This window comes from Leucoraja erinacea, chromosome 9 (genome assembly GCF_028641065.1).
Source record: "Leucoraja erinacea ecotype New England chromosome 9, Leri_hhj_1, whole genome shotgun sequence".
NCBI lineage: Eukaryota > Metazoa > Chordata > Chondrichthyes > Rajiformes > Rajidae > Leucoraja > Leucoraja erinaceus.
The window spans coordinates 36,329,196-36,348,673 of record NC_073385.1 but is presented as its reverse complement, the minus strand read 5'-3'; the positions used below and the strand labels follow the sequence as shown (position 1 = coordinate 36,348,673).

Genomic DNA, 19,478 nt, shown 5'->3' with positions numbered 1-19,478 from the left:
CTCTCTGTGTGAAAAAAGTTCTTCTCATCTCGGTTTTAAAGGATTTCCCCCTTATCCTTAAGCTGTGACCCCTTGTCCTGGACTTCCCTAACATCGGGAACAATCTTCCTGCATCTAGCCTGTCCAACCGCTTAAGAATTTTGTAAGTTTCTATAAGATCCCCTCTCAATCTCTTAAATTCTAGAGAGTATAAACCAAGTCTATCTAGTCTTTCTCCATAAGACAGTCCTGACATCCCAGGAATCAGTCTGGTGAACCGTCTCTGCACTCCCTCTATGGCAATAATGTCCTTCCTCAAATTTGGAGACCAAAACTGTACGCAATACTCCAGGTGTGGTCTCACCAAGACCCTGTACAACTGCAGTAGAACCTCCCTGCTCCTATACTCAAATCCTTTTGCTTGATTCATAACTCTCTACGAGAGGGAAAGTACAAAGATGTGCGGCCAAGTTTTAATATTGAGAATATAATGAACATGTTAAACATTGAACTTCAGTGAGTAAAGTGCATGTTACTCATTGGAGGGAACATATCCGAGATGAGATGTGAAGGGAGGTTTGCAGCCCACCTGAAGCCGAGGGAGAGATGCCGCTTCTCGATGTCGGGCCGCGCTGATGCAGCGGAGCAACTCGCCCGGTGTCATGGTAACGGTGGCAGCGCGGCATTGTGGGGTAGCCCGCCCGGTGTCATGGCGACCGTGGCTGAGCAGGCCGCGCTTCTGCAGCTGGATGGGGCGGTGGGCGAGAGTGTGCGCTCTGTGCTTAGTTCGCTCGGCCAATTCCATCAGCAGGTCTGTCGATTGCATCTTGTTTTTTTCCCCCTCTGACTCGGATTTGAAAAGACAGCTGAAGTTTCGGTCATGTGGGCCCAGGGCTGGAGCCGGGGGCTGAGGTAGCAGCTCCCTCCAGACATTGGGTTAAGTGAACGCGGTTTGAAAATGTCCCAGACAAACGTTTCTCTGAATTAATTAGCCGAGAGTGCACTGCCTGGTGCGAGGTTTCCAGGATTTATGTTTACAGTCACCGGGGATGGCAAATAAATCTGCCAACTAAGAGAAATTAACAAAACACAAAGTGCTGGAGCAACTCTGGAAGGCAAAGACACAGTTACCGTTTTGGGTTGAGAATCTGGATCAGGACTCTGATGGTGTATCTTGACTCTATCTGTACGGATGCTGCTTTATCTATTGAGTTACTCCAGAAGTTTTGTTGATTTTTTTGTCCCCAACTCAAGATCTGAAAGCTATCCAAGATGGGCATTTGTCTGGATTAGTATGAACAATAAGACGTGGGAATTTAAGATTAAAATAAATGGGCCAGGTAGTATCTGTGAAGCCATGCTCCCATTTTAATGTATTTTTTAAATTTTCTTAATTTATTTAAACCATTAAGCATGGTTTCTAATTAAAATGTATGATTATGTATTGAAGCACTCTGGGGCTGGTTGCACCTCAGGAGAGAGAAAGAAGAGTTACCTTTCACTGTACATTTCACCAAAATAAGTGTACAACATGACATTTCGACATCAATACTATTTGCTAAGTAAATCTTCATGCACCACTTTAGTTTAGAGATACAGCACGGACACAGGCCCTTCAGCTCACTGATACCAACACAGTCCTACACACACCCGGAACAATTTCCAATTTTACGAAGCCAATTAGCCTACAAACCTTGTAGTCTTTGGAGTGTGAGAGGAAACTGGAGCTCCCGGAGAAAACCCACAGTAGCCACAGGGAGAACGTACAAAACTCCGTACAGATAGCACCCGTAGTCAGGATCGGACCTGGGCCTCTGGTGCTGTAAGGCAGCAACACTACTGTTTTTAGAAAATCTTGTCAAGTCAAGTTGGTGATCCAAAGTTATCCATTTTTAAAAGTGACTTACAATTTGTTTAAAATTGTCCTAATAATAAATATAATGGGGGGGTGGGGTTGCGGGCACTCTCACAGTCTCTGCCTCCGTCTATCCGCCTTGCCCCCTCCCCCTCTCCCTCTCCCTTTCTCCCTCGATGGCAGCATGCAGCATTCTCCTCCCCCCGTGGCGACCAGCGTTGATGGAAGGCCTCCAGTGTCCCCGTGGACACCCCGCTTCCCTCTACAGGTACAAGTGAGCACGGACGTAGGCCCGGAGAGGGGCAGGCAGCCGACTCTGGTGTGACCATCGATCGCCCGCTGCCTGGACCCGCGAATGCAACCAGAACTTGAGCAGCCCCTTTAGATATTGGTACAGGGTCAGCAACCTCATGCTGTGGCTACCGTTGGCAATGTCCCATTGTGATGTCATTGTGGCACTCGGCAGCTTGAGAGCCCATTGTGATTGGTGCACTGTGAGTTGCATTGTGACATCATCGGTGGAACCTCCTGGGGTAAAAAGGCTGTGAGAAGCTGCGGTTACCGTTGGCAACATTGTGATGTCATTGTGGCACCGTGGCTGTTTGTGAGAACCGTTTTTTTCCTTTTTTAAAAACTTGAATCATCGATAACTTGTGAAATATAGGATGAAATCTTAAGTGAACCTGAGGACAGGAAAAATGTGTTAGAATATGTAAATATTTAAGCGCTAGCGCGTAGCGTTTGGAGGAAGATGCGAAACACACACACACACACGCGCGCATACACGCACACAAGATGAGACTTTTATAGGTATAATGATGAATCAATTGCTTCATTTGCAACAATGATGACAAATAAACTGTACCTGCTGGCAATCTGAATTAAAACCAGAAAATGCTGGAACCGCTCAGCAGGTTAAGTGTCATTTGTGGAAAGAGAAACAGTTAAGACTCCAGGTCTAGGATCCTTCATCAAAACTGAGAATGAGAGAAAAATAATCAAAAAATGAAGGGCACTGTACCTGAAACTAACTTGTATAGTGCCTCTAAGTGTCTAGGTATTTCAGGCCATTGTAATTAGAGACAATTTGGCAGAATTTAGGGAGTAAATGGATGACAAAATATGTCTCAGAGACAGGTTTTACAGAGAAGAGAGCGTTTAAGTGAGGAAATTGCAGGTTGGAATTTACAAAGGGAAGTGTGGAGCAGGTGAATCTTAGGACTGAGGGTGTTTACAGAAAGTAGATTCAGATTTTTTTAAGGGGGTGTCCCACTTGGGCGACCTAATCCGCGAGTTCTGACGAGTTTGCCCTCGACTCATACTCGCAGCATGGTCGAAACAAGGTCGTAGGAGGTCTTTGTAACTTTCCTTCATGCTCGAGAGTAGTCCCCGTGTACTCGAGGCCTCAGCTAGGTTGCGGCGTATTTTTCAACATGTTGAAAAATGCCCGCGAGTTAAAAAAGGTCGCCATGGAAAAAAACAATGCTTTTTTTACTCTTGGCTTTAGTCGTAGTAGGTCAGCATGTTAGTCGTAGGTAATCAAGTGTAGTCAAAGGTAGTCGTAGAAGTCGTCATCATAGTCGAAGTGAGGTAGAAGGAGATCGAAGGAGGTCGTCTTCACTCCCCACTATTCGGTGCCCAATTTTCCCGAAGTTAGTCGTAGCTAGTTGAAGCTCATCTTCAACATAGTCGAAGGAGGTGGAAGGAGGTCTTCTACATAGTCGAAGGAGGTCTTCAACATTTTTTCACACACTCCTAAACTCTTCTAAACTCGCCAATTAGGTGTCCCAAGTGGGACAGCCCCTTTATTGTCTTTTATGTTGGGGTGCAATGAGGTCCTTTGTTCATCTGAAGCTCATGGTGTAAACACCATATGTGTTGTGGGTCAGAGTGGAGGAAATGTGGAGGAACAATTCTAACTAACTGAGTGAAATCTGCCGGTCAGGAAGTCTAGAAGCCAATTGCAGATGGAGGCCCAGGGTCAAGGTACAGAGGTTTAGGGATGACCTTATTCAGTATTATGTTGTAGAAGGCTGCGTTGTAGTCAATGAATAACAGTCTGACATTGGTGTGTATCAAGTGCTAAATTTTTCCTGCACACAAATTGCAAGCCGTCTAGATCATCCAGAAGATTCAAGCAGATGTGGGCCATTTCAATATTTGAAATATTTCATTTTGGTTGATGTTACTGTGATGATGTTACTGTGCAATAGTCATTGAGGCAACTCACTTTATTTTTCTGGTGGACGAGACATTTCCTGGAAGCAGATTGGGACAATGTGTTACTGAAGTGAGAGGTTGAAGAAGTCAGCGGAGTCTGTAGCCAGTTGATTGGCAGAGGTATTTGGAGATTTGAACATTGATATGGTTTTTTTTCTCAAGAGGCTGCTGAGACTGGAAGCCAGTGTAGGTTAGCAAGCACCGTGGTGACTAAACAGAAATTGGTGCTATTTAGGGTGCAAGTAGTAAAGATCAGAATGAGCTTGTGTCTATGGAAAGTAGTGGATGGGAGATGGTTACAAGAAAACACTAGAGAAGTTAATCAGTAGTTTGCTGGTTGTGATATGCAGTGGCTGTAAGTGCTCCATTTAATGAAACTTTTATTGTATTCCATTATTGCCTTGAACATCACTTCGTGCAAGTGTTTGTAATTAAAGTATGATTTGTACAATTAGCCACATTGCCAAAAAATCAACTTTTTTTTCATCAAGAACAGTGAAGAAAATGACTTGGAAATTTCTGAAAGTAATTTCGTTATGGTGCGTGAGTGGGGTAGTAGCAAGGGTAAATAAGCATAGATGCCGATATTTTGCAGTTTGAAGTATAGACTGATTCCAAATGTAAGAATTATTGTAAAATTGCCTGTTTTCTTGAGATGGCCTAATTTGTGGATCACATCTGGTCAGTTGCACAATTTTGAGTAATCCAGAATTTGAATCCAAACCATGAAGCTTGTTGTAATATCTTGTATCTTTTCTTTTAAAGCTTAATGTTGGAGATGATGTTCTAAACGTTACTGTTGATTTATGCAAGCTTCAATGTCTGCCATATGACCTGGACCATTTTAGCAACTTGCTCCAACAGCATATACTTGAGTTACAGGTGAGTTTTTTTATGAACCTACTGAGGAAATTGCATGATAACCCTGTTGTGATGAAGCTTAGGAAATTTATTACTAAAATGAACCTGAATATTAATGTTTGCATCCATAGTCTTGTATGTGGAATGTGGTCTTGGTGAATGTGGAGTGGTGTATTTAAGCTTTGGGAAGTAGCAAAATTCCAGCGTTAATGTGTGCAGAAGCTTTCCTGTTAGATGCTGGAAACTGGCTTGTGACAACAGCAGAAACTCCATATGAATGTTTTGTTTAGTTAAGAGACAGTGCGGAAACAGGCCCTTCGGCCCAACGAGTCCGCACCAACCAGCGATCTCCGCACTAAGGACAATTTACACTTGTATCAAACCAATTAACCTAAAAATCTGTGCGTCTTTGGAATGCGGGAAAAACCCGAAGATCTCGGAGAAAACTCGTGCGGTCACGGGGAAAAGGTACAAAATCCATACAGACAGCACCCGTAGTCAGGATATAACCCTGGTCCACTGCCGCTGTAAGGCAGCAACACTACCGCTGCACCACCTTGCCACCCTTAAATGATTAGCATCGTATTTTCACCATGCTGAGGGAAGATAGTCATTGAATGACAGAGATTTGGAACAAAAGCTTCTGGAGGATTCTATCTTTTAACTGACCAGGAAGTGACCTGGAATAAGTTCCAGTAACAAATGGACTTTGGATGTAGCTAAACTCCTGAATAACGGTGAAGGATGACAGTTTCCAATTTTATGTTGAATTACACAGGTTGGCAGCTGTCCCTGATGAACGCTTTTCAACTGTCATCATTATGGTTATTGGATGAGCAGTTCAGAGATGCAGTATGAAGATCCTGATTTCAAATTTCGCCATGACAGCTGGGGTATTGAAATTCAGATTGTTTGGGTTAAAGTAACCTGCAACTTAAAAAAAAAGTAGTATCAGTAAAGATGATCATGAAAATCCATTTGAACCTCTAGGAAAATAAATCTACCCCTCTTATCTGGTATGGACTATATGTAGTTGCATGCACTCTGAAATGGCCACCAATGTTTCAACTGCACTGTACTTTCACCACAAGAACTACATTTATTCAAAGAGGTTAATTGCCACCACTTTCTAAAGGCTCTTTGGCAATAAATGTTGATAACCATAATCCCTTGACAGTATAAAAATAATTCAATCTCATATGTTATTGTTGGCAGTTTTTTTCCTCGCTTATCCTGGAACCAAATAGCTCTGTAAGGGTACAAAACAAAATTAGTTGTTCAGTATCAATTCAAGATTCAAGAGAGTTTTTTTGTCATGTGTCCCTGATAGGACAATAAAATTCTTGCTTTGCTTCAGCACAACAGAACATAGTAGGCATGACTACAGAACAGATCAGTGTGTCCATATACCATTGTATAAATATACAATTATACCATTGAATAAATAAACTGATAAAGTGCAAATAACAGATAATTGGTTATTAATGTTCAGAGTTTTGTCTGAGCCAAGTTTAATAACCTGATGGCTGTGGGGAAGTAGCTATTCCTGAACCTGGTCGTTGCAGTCTTCAGGCTCCTGTACGTTCTACATGAAGATAGCAGGGTGATGAGTGTGTGGCCAGGATGAAGTGGGTCCTTAACGATGCTGCCAGCCTTTTTGAGGCAGCGACTGTGGTAGATCCCCTCGATGGATGGGAGGTCAGAGCCAATGATGGACTGGGCAGTGTTTACTACTTTTTGTAGTCTTTTCCTCTCCAGGGTGCTCAAGTTGCCGAACCAAGCCACGATGCGACCGGTCAGCATGCTCTCTACTGTGCACCTGTAGAAGTTTGAGAGAGTCCTCCTTGAGAATCCGACTTTCCGTAATCTTCTCAGGAAGTAAAGGCGCTGATGTGCTTTCTTAATAATAGCATCAGTCTTCTCGGATCAGGAAAGATCTTCAGAGTTGTGCACGCCCAGGAATGTGAAGCTCTTGACCCTTTCAACCATCGACCCGTTGATATAAACGGGACTGTGGGTCCCCATCGTACTCCTTCCAAAGTCCACAATCAGTTCCTTGGTTTTTCTGGTGTTGAAGGCCAGGTTATTGTGCTGGCACCATATGGACAGTCGCTCGATCTTTCTTCTATACTCTGACTCATCCCCATCAGTGATAAGTCCCACAACAGTGGTGTCGTCAGCGAACTTGATGATGGAGTTCGCACTATGACCGGCTACGCAGTCATGAGTATAGAGTGAGTACAGCAGGGGGCTGAGCACGCAGCCTTGAGGTGCTCCCGTGCTGATTGTTATCAAGGCTGACACATTTCCACCAATATGAACAGACTGTGGTCTGTGAATGAGGAAGTCGAGGATCCAATTGCAGAGGGATGCAGAGACCCAGTTCTGCGAGTTTGGTAACCAGCTTGTATGGGGATGATTGTTGTAAAGGAGTCGAGTCTGACACATTGTGACATTTACTGAGTCTTTTATTAAAGCACATGGCACACACGTCCCAGCACTGACTGCATCTAGTCTTCAGGCGTACTGAAACCAAAGGGAGGAACAAGGGGAGGATATCACAGTTATACTGATATGGCTGGGCGTGGTTAGTGGTGTTGAGGTAGCTACGTTATAGTTTGCATGCATAAACCATCTACATCCTTTCCCTTAGAAATATAAATTTGAAGTCATAACAGTGGCAGGGTGGTTATACAAGACCTGCAAATCTAAACAAAATCATCAAAACGGACAGGAGGTTTGACAATTCGACCCGAGCGAGTGCGCATAGCACCCTCACCCTCCCCACCCGAAAGAAGAGTAGGAGGAGCAGGAACGACCGGGAAGGAGAAAGCCGGCAGAGACCCAGCCTGGAATGTGGAAGGAGACCCGACCGGCGCAGGCGAGCCAGGGGAAGGAGACGGGGAAGAAGGAGTAGACGTCGGGGGAGAAAGAGGAGAGCGGGCAGGGGAGGAGAACCCCGGAAGAGCAGACGGAGGAGACCGCGGCAAACGGACAGATCGGGGCATGCAGCGAGCTGAGGGGTAGTTAGTAGTGGGAGGCTCGAAACGCAACGGAGGAGCATATGGGGCCGCAGGAGGAGGCTTGGGCTCTTTGACAGCCAACAAGTGCTGGCGACTACGGCGGTAGATAGTTCCTTCAAAGTCCACCAAGTAGGATCTTGGTGAATTGTCCACCCCAACCACGGTTGCGAGTCGGGAGGATCCGGTGACAGTCTGCAACGGACGACCTGGCCAGGCAGCAGTGGTGAGAGTGGGTGGCAGGACTTGTCGTGAGAGCGGCGCTGTATTTCGTGCCTTTGGGCAATCCGTTGCTGGACGGCAGCAGGCTGGAGGACCTTGGGCACGAGGGATTGCTGGGCGATCGGCATCGGTGGGCGAAGAACACGGGACATCAGACGTTGGGCAGGGGATCGCATGGTAGTGTCCCTGGAAATATTACGAAGGTTTAACAGACCCTGGTAGAAGTCACCATTGGAGAGACGAGACTGCTCGAGCAAGTTCTTGGCACTGCGGACAGCACGTTCAGCCAGGCCATTGCTCTGCGGGTATTCAGGGCTGCTGGTGTAGTGAATGAAGTTCCACTTCACAGCGAAAGCTTTAAATTCTGCACTGGTGAATTGACGGCCGTTGTCGGTCTGCAAACGGACCGGGGACCCAAAAGTGGCGAAGTGTCGGCGCAGCTTACTGATGACCATTTCAGAGGTGATAGCAGGGAGAAGGTCTACTTCGAACCAGTTTGAATAGGAATCGACTAGCACTAGGAATTGCTTGCCACGCCATTCAAATATGTTCGCAGCCAGCGATGACCAGGGCATGGCAGGGGCAGGCTGCTGCAGAAGCGGCTGGCGCTGCTGATGTGGGGCAAGAGTGTTGCAATCAGGACAGGAGGCTACTTGGGCCTTAATGTACTTTGCCATGCCAGGCCAATAGTATTGTTTTTGGGCATGTGAGACAGTGGCATCGGCTCCGGGATGCCCCATGTGGGCAGCGGTGTAGTACGAGTCGTACAGGGAGGCAGGGACGACCACCTTGTGACCCTTGATGATTATCCCGTCCCGGAGCACCAGTTCATCGCGAACCAGAAAGAAAGGGTGGACACCAGCATGCAACGAAGTCCGTTTGCTTGGCCACCCGCGCCAGATGACAGCTGCGAGCTATTGCAGGTCGGGGTCGTTGGCAGTGTGCTCAACCAAGCACTGCAGCTGCTTAGAAGGAACAAAGTTGACATTGAGTACCTGCAGATCTTCCTGTTTGTAGGGATGTCTCGCAGGAGGACCGGGGGGCTCTGGACAGCGCGTCAGCCACATGCATCTCAGTGCCCCTCTTGTAAACGATCTGGAAGTCGAACCGCTGGAGCTACAGAATCATTCGCTATAGTCTGGCTGGAGCGATGTGGATAGGCTTGTTGAGGATCGTCACCAGGGGTTGATGATCCGTCTTGACAGTGAACCTGGCACTGAAAAGGAAGTCCTTGAACTTGGAGCAGGCGAATACAACCGCCAGAAGCTCCTTCTCTATTTGTGCATAGCGCTGCTCAGTGTCCGCCATGGTTCGCGAGGCATAGGAAATGGGCTGCAGCGAGCCATCATAGAGCTGCAGGCAGGCAGCACCTAGTCCAAAACGGGAAGCGTCGCACATAACCACAATTGGACGCTGCAGATCGAAGAATTTGAGTCGGCGTGCTGATCAACTAGCTTCATTTTGAGGAAATCGAAAGCCTGCTGGTGGTGTGGAAACCAGGACCGTCAGTTGCCTCAGGGGTGCGCTCAACTCGCTGAGGTCGGGGATAAACTTGCCCAAATAGTTGACCATGCCCAGGAAACGCTGCAGGCTGGTAACATCTGTCGGTGCAGGCAGCTCGGAGATAGCGTTTGTCTTTTGCGGATCAGGTTTCAGCCCGTGGGCCGTGAAAATGTGGCCAACATATGGTACCTCAGCTACCCGGAACCTGCATTTTGACGGGTTAAGCTTTAAGTTGATCTGGTGAGCGCGGTCTAGAATCCGTCGGAGGTGGCGATCATGCTCAGCAGCATCTCTCCCATAAACAAGAATGTCATCCACAATAATGGCACACGGCAGACCAGCAAACAGTTGCTCCATGGAGCGCTGAAACAGTTAGCCTAACATCGGTAGTGGGGAAACTGCTAGAGTCAGTTATTAAAGATGGGATAGCAGCACATTTGGAAAGTGGTGAAATCATTGGACAAAGTCAGCATGGATTTACGAAAGGTAAATCATGTCTGACGAATCTTATAGAATTTTTCGAGGATGTAACTAGTAGCGTGGATAGGGGAGAACCAGTGGATGTGGTGTATCTGGACTTCCAGAAGGCTTTCGACAAGGTCCCACATAAGAGATTAGTATACAAACTTAAAGCACATGGCATTGGGGGTTCAGTATTGATGTGGATAGAGAACTGGCTGGCAAACAGGAAGCAAAGAGTAGGAGTAAACGGGTCCTTTTCACAATGGCAGGCAGTGACTAGTGGGGTACCGCAAGGCTCAGTACTGGGACCCCAGCTATTTACAATATATATTAATGATCTGGATGAGGGAATTGAAGGCAATATCTCCAAGTTTGTGGATGGCACTAAGCTGGGGGGCAGTGTTAGGTGTGAGGAGGATGCTAGGAGACTGCAAGGTGACTTGGATAGGCTGGGTGAGTGGGCAAATGTTTGGCAGATGCAGTTTAATGTGGATAAATGTGAGGTTATCCATTTTGGTGGCAAAAACGGGAAAGCAGATTATTATCTAAACGGTGGCCGATTGGGAAAGGGGGAGATGCAGCGAGACCTGGGTGTCATGGTACACCAGTCATTGAAGGTAGGCATGCAGGTGCAGCAGGCAGTAAAGAAAGCGAATGGCACGTTGGCTTTCATAGCAAGAGGATTTGAGTATAGGAGCAGGGAGGTTCTACTGCAGTTGTATAGGGTCTTGGTGAGACCACACCTGGAGTATTGCGTGCAGTTTTGGTCTCCAAATCTGAGGAAGGACATTATTGCCATAGAGGGAGTGCAGAGAAGGTTCACCAGACTGATTGCTGGGATGTCAGGACTGTCTTATGAAGAAAGACTGGATAGACTTGGTTTATACTCTCTAGAATTTAGGAGATTGAGAGGGGATCTTATAGAAACTTACAAAATTCTTAAGGGGTTGGACAGGCTAGATGCAGGAAGATTGTTCCCGATGTTGGGGAAGTCCAGGACAAGGGGTCACAGCTTAAGGATAAGGGGGAAATCCTTTAAAACCGAGATGAGGAGAACTTTTTTCACACAGAGAGTGGTGAATCTCTGGAACTCTCTGCCACAGAGGGTAGTTGAGGCCAGTTCATTGGCTATATTTAAGAGGGAGTTAGATGTGGCCCTTGTGGCCAAGGGGATCAGACGGTATGGAGAGAAGGCAGGTACGGGATACTGAGTTGGATGATCAGCCATGATCATATTAAATGGCGGTGCAGGCTCGAAGGGCCGAATGGCCTACTCCTGCACCTAATTTCTATGTTTCTATGTTTCTATGAAACACTTCGCTAGCGGAGTTGATGCCGAACGGCATCCGCAAAAATTTGAATCTTCGGAAGGGTGTGCCGAAAGTGGTTCAGTCCGAGGAGCGTTTGTCTAGGGGTATTTGCCAGAACGAGCTCCTGGCATCGAGGACGGAAAACACCGTGGCCTGTCCGACCTGGGCAGCAACATCTTCTACAGTCCTCATAGGGTAGTGGGGACGTTTTATTGCCAGATTCAAATCCTTGGGGTTGATGCACACCCGTATTTCGTTCTTACCCTTCTTCAAGGTGGCGACCATGGTGGAGACCCACTCGGTGGGATCGCTGACGGCTTCCAGCACTCCCATGTCAGCCATGTTTTTCAGCATGACTTCCACCTTGCCCTTCATGGCAAACGACTCCCTGTGTGGGGCACGGATCACAGGCACTACCGAGGGGTCAGTTGCGATCTTGTACACAAGTGGCAGCTTCCCCAATTTATCGTCAAAGAGGTCAGGGTACTCGGAGAGTGGATTCAGCATCACCCGCACTTCGTGGACCGTACGGTCGAAAGACACCAGACCGAGATCCTGGCAGGCTTGATTGCTCAATAGAGTTACACAGTCACAGTCCAGAATGAAAAACGACAGGTCACGGGATGATTTCTGCAGCACACAATGGAAGGTGGCCCTCCCCACAGGTGTTAGCTCCTCTCCCTCATAAGCACGCAATACAGAGCGATCAGCAGTCAACAGCTCATTATTTCTTAGGACCATCAGATAGCACAATGGGCTAAGAGTTTGGCTGGCGACCGGAAGGTAGCCGGTTCAAATCCCGCTTGGAGTGCATACTGTCGTTGTGTCCTTGGGCAAGACACTTCACCCACCTTTGCCTGTAATGGAATGTTACGGCGGCAGGCGCGGGCACACCGCGACGCCCTGTGTCTCCCTTTCAAGGGAGATGCTAAAAATGCATTTCGTTGTCTCTGTACTGTACACTGACAATGACAATAAATTGAATCATTTCATTTCATTTCATTTTTCATTTCATTTCATTTTCATTTCATTTCATTTATCTGGTTGAATAGGGATGTTGACATAACATTCACTTTCGCTCCCGTGTCAAGCTTCGCGGAAAAGGACTTGTTGTTCACAGTAATGAGCACAGAGGGATCGGGGAGGCGAGATCGGCTATGAAGGAGAGTGTAAACACTAGTATCTCCCATGGAAATGCTGGGCTCAGAGTCGGGGGCAGTGACTGGGAATCGAGTTCATTATCAACTTGCTGAAGGTTGTTTAAGAATTGTCTATGAGGTGGGGGAACATTTCCACGGGAGCGACAGGCAGCTGCAAAGTGGTTCATCTTCCTACAGAAATTACAAGCTTTGCCAAATGCTGGACACTGGGACTGCATGGAGTGGACATAATTGCAGTTGGGGCACTTCTTGGCAAGCGGGACCCGAGGTGCATGAATGGGCCGCGGTGGAGGGCGAAAGTTGTTTTGCTTTCGACGGGGCATAGCAACACCAGTCAGATTTATAGCTCGGTTGTCAGATCCCCTCTGCCCATGTGGCAGGGCAACTACTTCAGCAATACGGCATGCATGCATTGCCTGAGTCAGGGTGAGGTCTGGTCTTTGCAGTAGATCAGCACGTAGCTTCTGAACGAGTATGCCGGTGACAAGGATATCTCTGGTGAGCTGGTCACGCATGGTCTCGAAACGGCACCGCTGAGCAAGGTAGCGCAGGTCAGCGATAAAACATTCAGGCTCATCAGGCTGCTACTTCCGTGTAAAAAATCTAGCCCGCTCCAATATGCGGTTGGAGGGCAAGTCACAAATCTCCGCAAACTTACGTAAGAGACATACCGGGTCATTGGCAGATTCCGCCGGCTCGACGACCTGGTCGTTGTCATCCAGGACCGCTGGATTGTAGATGAAAGCCTGAGCTCGTTCCATGGCGTTGGGACCGGCAAGGTTCAGCAGGAGGGAAGCTTTGACCGCATCTGGGTCATTTCGGTGCACGATGTTGACGAAGTGGTTGTAGTCCATCACGAAAGTAGCCCATCGTTCCGCAATGTCAGCGTCAAAGACAAGGGGAGAGGGCTTTCGGCATGAGGATGCCATAATGAATGGGGAATTAAACACTAGTTACACTAGGGAGAAATAAAACCCGATAAACAGGAGGCGCATGTTTAACTTGCTGACACCATGTAAAGGAGTCAAGTCTGACACACTGTGACCTTTACTGAGTCTTTTATTAAAGCACATGGCACACACGTCCCAGCACTGACTGCATCTAGTCTTCAGGCGTACTGGAACCAAAGGGAGGAACAAGGGGAGGATATCACAGTTATACTGATATGGCTGGGCGTGGTTAGTGGTGTTGAGGTAGCTACGTTATAGGTTACATGCATAAACCATCTACAATTGTGTTAAATGCCGAGCTGTAATCAATGAATAACAGCTTGACATATGAGTTTTTGTTGTCCAAGTGGTTCAGAGCGGAGTGGAGGGCCAGCGAGATCGCATCCACCGTTGATCTGTTGTGGCGGTAAGCGAACTGCAGTGGGTCCAGGTTTTTGTCGAGTTAGGAGTTGATTTGCTCCATGATCAACCTCTCAAAGCACTTCATCACCACAGGCGTTAGTGCCACTGGTCGATAGTCATTGAGGCACGTCACCTTACTCTTCTTGGGCACTGGCATAATTGATGCCCTTTTAAAGCCGATGGGGACCTCAGAAGCGAGAGGTTGAAAATGTCCATAAAAACTCCAGCCAGTTGGTCCGCACAGGTTTTTACAACTCGCCCGGGTATACCATCAGGTCCAGGTGCTTTTCGAGGGTTCACCCCTCTGAAGGATTTCCTGACTTCGGCCTCTGTGACTGAGACTGAAATACCATCACAGAGAATGGGGGCTCGGGAAGGCACATCAGTATTCTCCCTATCAAAGCATGCGTAAAAAGCATTGAGCTCGTCAGGGAGTGATGTTTCGCCAACATTGCAGCTGCCTCCTGGTTTCACCTTGTAGGCCCCGCCACAGCTGCTGAACATCTGTCTCATCCTCCAGTTTGGAGCAAAAATCCCTTTTGGCCTTTTTGATGGCCTTACCAAGGTCGTATCTGGACTTCTTGTCAGATTCTGGCTAATGTATAGAGTTTGGAAGAGAAGATTGTTTTGTTAAGAATTTTGCAAACTCCCCATAATCCTGCAAGCCAGTTTCTTATTGGTGGGAGCACAGACTATAGCACCAATTTCTATCTCTATAAAATCTTCTAAATTAATTGTAGTCATAAGTGAACTAAAGTCAGTGACTCTCCAGGCCAACATCCCAACCAATATGGCCGTACTCGTACTTGCCAGCTTCTACAATGTTGATATACCAGACACAGAATCCCAAAACACAAACTATTTTCTGTGCTCCATATTGGGAAGAGATTTCAAGCATGTTTTCAATTAAGAAGCCCTGTGTAAATAGAATAAAGAGCACAAAACCTGTTAACGTAGTCACCTGCCCACCCCGTGAGGCACTCCTGTGGAAGAATCTGTAATTCCCCTTTTTGTGTCAAGTCTGAAGAAGGGTCCCGACATGAAACATTACCCATTCCTTCTCTCCAGAGATGCTGCCTGTCCTGCTGAGTTACTCCAGGATTTTGTGTGTATCTTATGTTTCAAAAGTCACTTTAAAACCAGAGTGCCCTAGGATTTTGTAACCATTTGTGCATAAACCCAAAAATTGAGAAATTGGTATGTAGGCTAAGAATGGATGATTTATATTGAGCCAGAGGAACTTGATTTCTGTTTAGTAGCCTAGTATCAAGACTTACAAATGGTGATTGAATCTCCACATGTTGAGGCATTTATCTGAGCAAAAATACTCAAGTGGTAACTGAATATTGAAGTTGTAACTACTTTACATTAATCATGCCATATCCTCAATTTGTTCTTCAAATTGTTTAGGAACATATTATTGATAGTGTGTTTCAGATAAGCTGAAGTTATTGGTAAGAAATGACACATCTGGGACAAAAAATTCAGGAGAAAAGTTTCTTGCCACAAAACCTGATAATGACTTGAACTCAACAGCAACTGGCGATAAGCACATTTTGAATGAATCAAGTAATCCAAGAACAAAAATGTTCCAAATTGCTCAATGCAAGTCTGAAGGACAGGATGAACCAATTACACAAACAAGAACAGAATTGGTTCAGATCAAGGCAAGCAAAGATGAAGTAAGATTTAATTTAACATTTCCACTTTTCCACTGATAAAATGACGTAGAAATTGTTGTATTCGAACCTTAATATGTTACGCTTTCTCCAATGTCATCTTATTTGTTATTCAGATTGAAAGAAGAATTTTGGCATTCATCGAGAGAAAACAAGCAGAGATCAATGAAAATAATATCCGTGAATTCTGTAATGTTATTAATTGTAATCTAGGTTAGTTTTCAATTAATATTGAACCATACCTGTGTTGTTTTTGAACTGAAAATAGAAATGACAGTTTAAATTGAGCGCTCATTTATTTTATAAATGTGAGGATAAATCTATTTTCATATTTGATTTTGCATTTCCACATGGTAACATTTATGATTAGGAATAAAATGCATTGGTTTTGTTCCATCAACCTTTAACTATTTCATAATTAGTAATGTAAATATTTTTTTTTATCATATTGACTTTCTGATTAGCTTTGTCTAATAATTTTATTCTAAACTAGAAAACAGCTGTGCTAGAACAGATGCCGTTTTTACACCACATCCGGGTTTTAAAAGTCATATAAAAGGTTTGTTTATCTCTGTACCTTTTTTCTATTCTTCTGAAACTGAGAATTCATCCAGAAGATTAATTAAGTACACATTTGTATGACAACTGTATATTAAATGATCTTGGGTACGTGGAAAACCTATGTAGCTATGGCTGAAATTTCACTCCTCGGGGTGTTTAATTGAAATTATTACAGTATTTTAAGTTCCAGTTTTTCGTGTATGTATTTGGCTAAAATAAACAAGAAATCGATACTTCTCAGTTCATTTTCATAGAATTACTTAGAATGTGATGTCTATTTTCCCAAATAATAGATCCATATCCGTGTTTACGCCCCAACTTTTTCCAAACCTCTCCAATTAACTATTTTACCATAATCCAGTTAGCTTCACCGTTTTATATGTCATTCAGTTCAACTATTCCTGCTAGTTAGTCGAGGAAAATAAATTTCACCTGGATTCTCAATATTTTTAAAGACCGGAAATTTATGGCGCCTAGATGTGGACATAACACCTAATAAAGTTATTCCTTTCATCGCCAATAAGATTTTGTTCTTCTAAAGACAGGATGCTCTAAAATGCTTGTACCGTTCCAAGTATATTGCCACCAGCTCTCTTTGCAAAATAGACTTTGAGGTTCATGTTTAAAAATGGAAAATCTTAAATGCTCACCGCATCAGGTAGCATCTCTGGAGAGGGTGATGTTTTTAACATTTCAGAATAATAATTTCTCATCATTTTTGATTCAATAAATTGCCAGGTTATTGTAAAAATCTGCCCAATATGTTTGCAGATCAAGTGCTGTAAGGATGGAGGTGAATAGCTTATTTTTGACCGATGCAGACAAAGTACCCAACTACCTATGATGTAAATCATAGTAAAGTTGGTGCAGCGGTATAGTTGCTGCCTTACAGCACTTGCAGCGCTGTAGACCTGGGTTTGATCCTGTCTGCGGGTGCTGCCTTTATGGAGTTTATACTTTCTCCCCGTGACCTGCGTGGGTTTTCTCCGAGATCTTCGGTTTCCTCCTACACTCCAAAGACGTCCAGGTATGTAGGTAAATTGGCTTGGTAAATGTAAAAAATTGTTCCTAGTGTGTGCAGGATAGTGTTAATGTGCAGGGATCGGCGGGCCAAAGGGCCTGTTTCCACACTGTATCTCCAAACTAAAACTAAACTAAATCATCTATAATTCTGTTCATCAGCAGCCTTTCCTCAAATAAGTAATACCCTAATGTTAACAGAATATATAAAGGAATGGTTTGTACCCAAATTATATCGCTTTCTACAGTTCTCATGGCAATGTGCAATTTATAACCCATTATAAGCATATTTTCTACTTTATTATGGTAAATCTTCCATCTTTAAATCCATTTACATTGGGCTGGTTACTGAATCTCACTTGCAGTTGTCACACTACAATATTGAAGAATATTATTAATACCAGTATGTTTAAAATAATCCATAAAGCATATTGCAAGGTATACAGAGAGAACATTTAATTGCCTTGTTGTTTAAAGCTCCTTACTGGTCACCGATCACCTAAGTATTTACATTAATTTAATTAGATTGACATTAATTTTGATATCTTCACCAAAATTTATATTTAATCTTTGCATGGATTCAGAATAACTTGCTCAGCCACAATTGGTCTGTATATTCTACTGTTTAATTAATTATTTGTCAAAATATGTATTTTCCTGGTATATTGTTATTATTTACCCCAATTTGCCAATTACCATTATTTTCAAATAAATCATTTGTACAGCCATTTAAGAGAATATTGAATTAAATGTGTTATTAGAGTTATTTATAATAGCAGTCTGATGGAAGTGTTGGTTTCTTTCCCTGCATGTTATTGCGGAACAAGGTGGGTATTTACAACAATTTATCAACTTTCCTGTTTTCTTTTTTGGCTTTGGCTCTCGACTTGCCAGGCTTATTGGATTTCAGGATTATACAATTATTGTAAACTAAGAATAAGGTTTGTGTTTTTAATTTTTTTTAATATATATTCCTTTCGTTCCAGCCTTCAAACTAAAATTATCCTAAAAGTTGCAGCGAGGCAATTGGGCAAAGACAATGCATTATTTTTTAAAAGTATCTTGCAGGTCTTTAACTTGAGCCAAGGCTATGTTTTTTTGACAATTAAGGAAAAGAACAAGAGTTCATGAAAAATTATGTCTTCAAGGGATGATTTCAAATAGATTTTGAAATGCATTTCACAGATTAGTTATTTGGTTGTACTATATGAAATTCATTCCTTTCACAGACCAAAAACTAAACCTAAATATTTTGTATTTTTCAAAAAATGTTTAATGCAGTCTCGAGAGTTGTGAATATATATGGGCCTCAAACACGAACTGAAAGTGATGGGGAATCTGCCCCAAAACCGAATACTATGACACAAAGCTGTGGTAACCCAGCTATTGAAGAGAGGCTTCAAAATATGGAAGCTCATTTGAAGCTTTCAGCAGGTGCGTAGTATACTTTGTAATCTTTCACGAGGTATCATCATATAGTTATTAAAGCTCTGATCTTGTACGTGTCTGTGTATATGTGGTTGTCTTTACATCTTCGTGAAAAAACTACGTGGTAATGATAATGTTTTTACATATTCCGGTTGCCATTTTTCACGGCGAGGCCGGGATCACCTTATGTGAACATTTCATGCTTTATTTATTGACATTACTGATTAATGTTTAAAAATGTCAAAAGACTGAATTTTTAATTATTTTTATCGTTAAAATCATTCCTCACATCTTCCAACACTTCAATTCAAAGTTGCAAGTCAGGAACACTGAACTTTTCACCTCACTGGCATATCACAGCAAGTGCACCTGACATTTGCAACAATGGTGCCATCATAGCTCCTGGCAGGACAGGAGGGGGAGGGTCAATTGGTATTGCAATTGGGGAAGTGCAATTGGGGGTGACCAGTGCTGGGGGAGGCTGAGGAGTGCTGGAATCTTATGTTCGGTAACGGGTTGAGTTGGAGGACCACGTCTCCCGTGGGGGCTACGGGTAGGGAACGGGTGCGTTGGGGGAGCAGACCCAACGGGTCTGCACTTGGTCCAAAATCGAATACTATGACACACAGCTGCGGTAACCCAGCTATTGAAGAGTGGCTTCAAAATATAGAAGCTCGTTTGAAGCTTTAGCAGGTGCGTAGTTTACTTTATAATCTTTCACGGGGCATCATCATATCATATACTTATTAAAACTCTGATCTTGTACGTGTCTGTATATATGTGGGTATCTTTGTAACTTCGCAAAAAAACTATGCGGTAACGATAACATTTTTCCCGTCCAGGCAG

General features: G+C 44.3%; 1 protein-coding gene across 1 annotated transcript in view; it reads left to right on the top strand.

Annotated features, from left to right (window-relative positions):
• Positions 1-583: 583 nt before the first annotated feature.
• mbip (MAP3K12 binding inhibitory protein 1) overlaps positions 584-19,478 on the top strand; it is a 35,014-nt gene continuing 16,119 nt past the window's right edge. The window contains exons 1-6 of the mRNA XM_055640532.1: positions 584-790; positions 4,820-4,936; positions 15,372-15,626; positions 15,740-15,836; positions 16,117-16,182; positions 18,486-18,638. Of these exons, the coding sequence (XP_055496507.1) occupies positions 599-790; positions 4,820-4,936; positions 15,372-15,626; positions 15,740-15,836; positions 16,117-16,182; positions 18,486-18,638 (880 nt within the window). The 5' untranslated portion in view covers positions 584-598. The remainder of the gene's footprint in view (positions 791-4,819; positions 4,937-15,371; positions 15,627-15,739; positions 15,837-16,116; positions 16,183-18,485; positions 18,639-19,478) is intronic.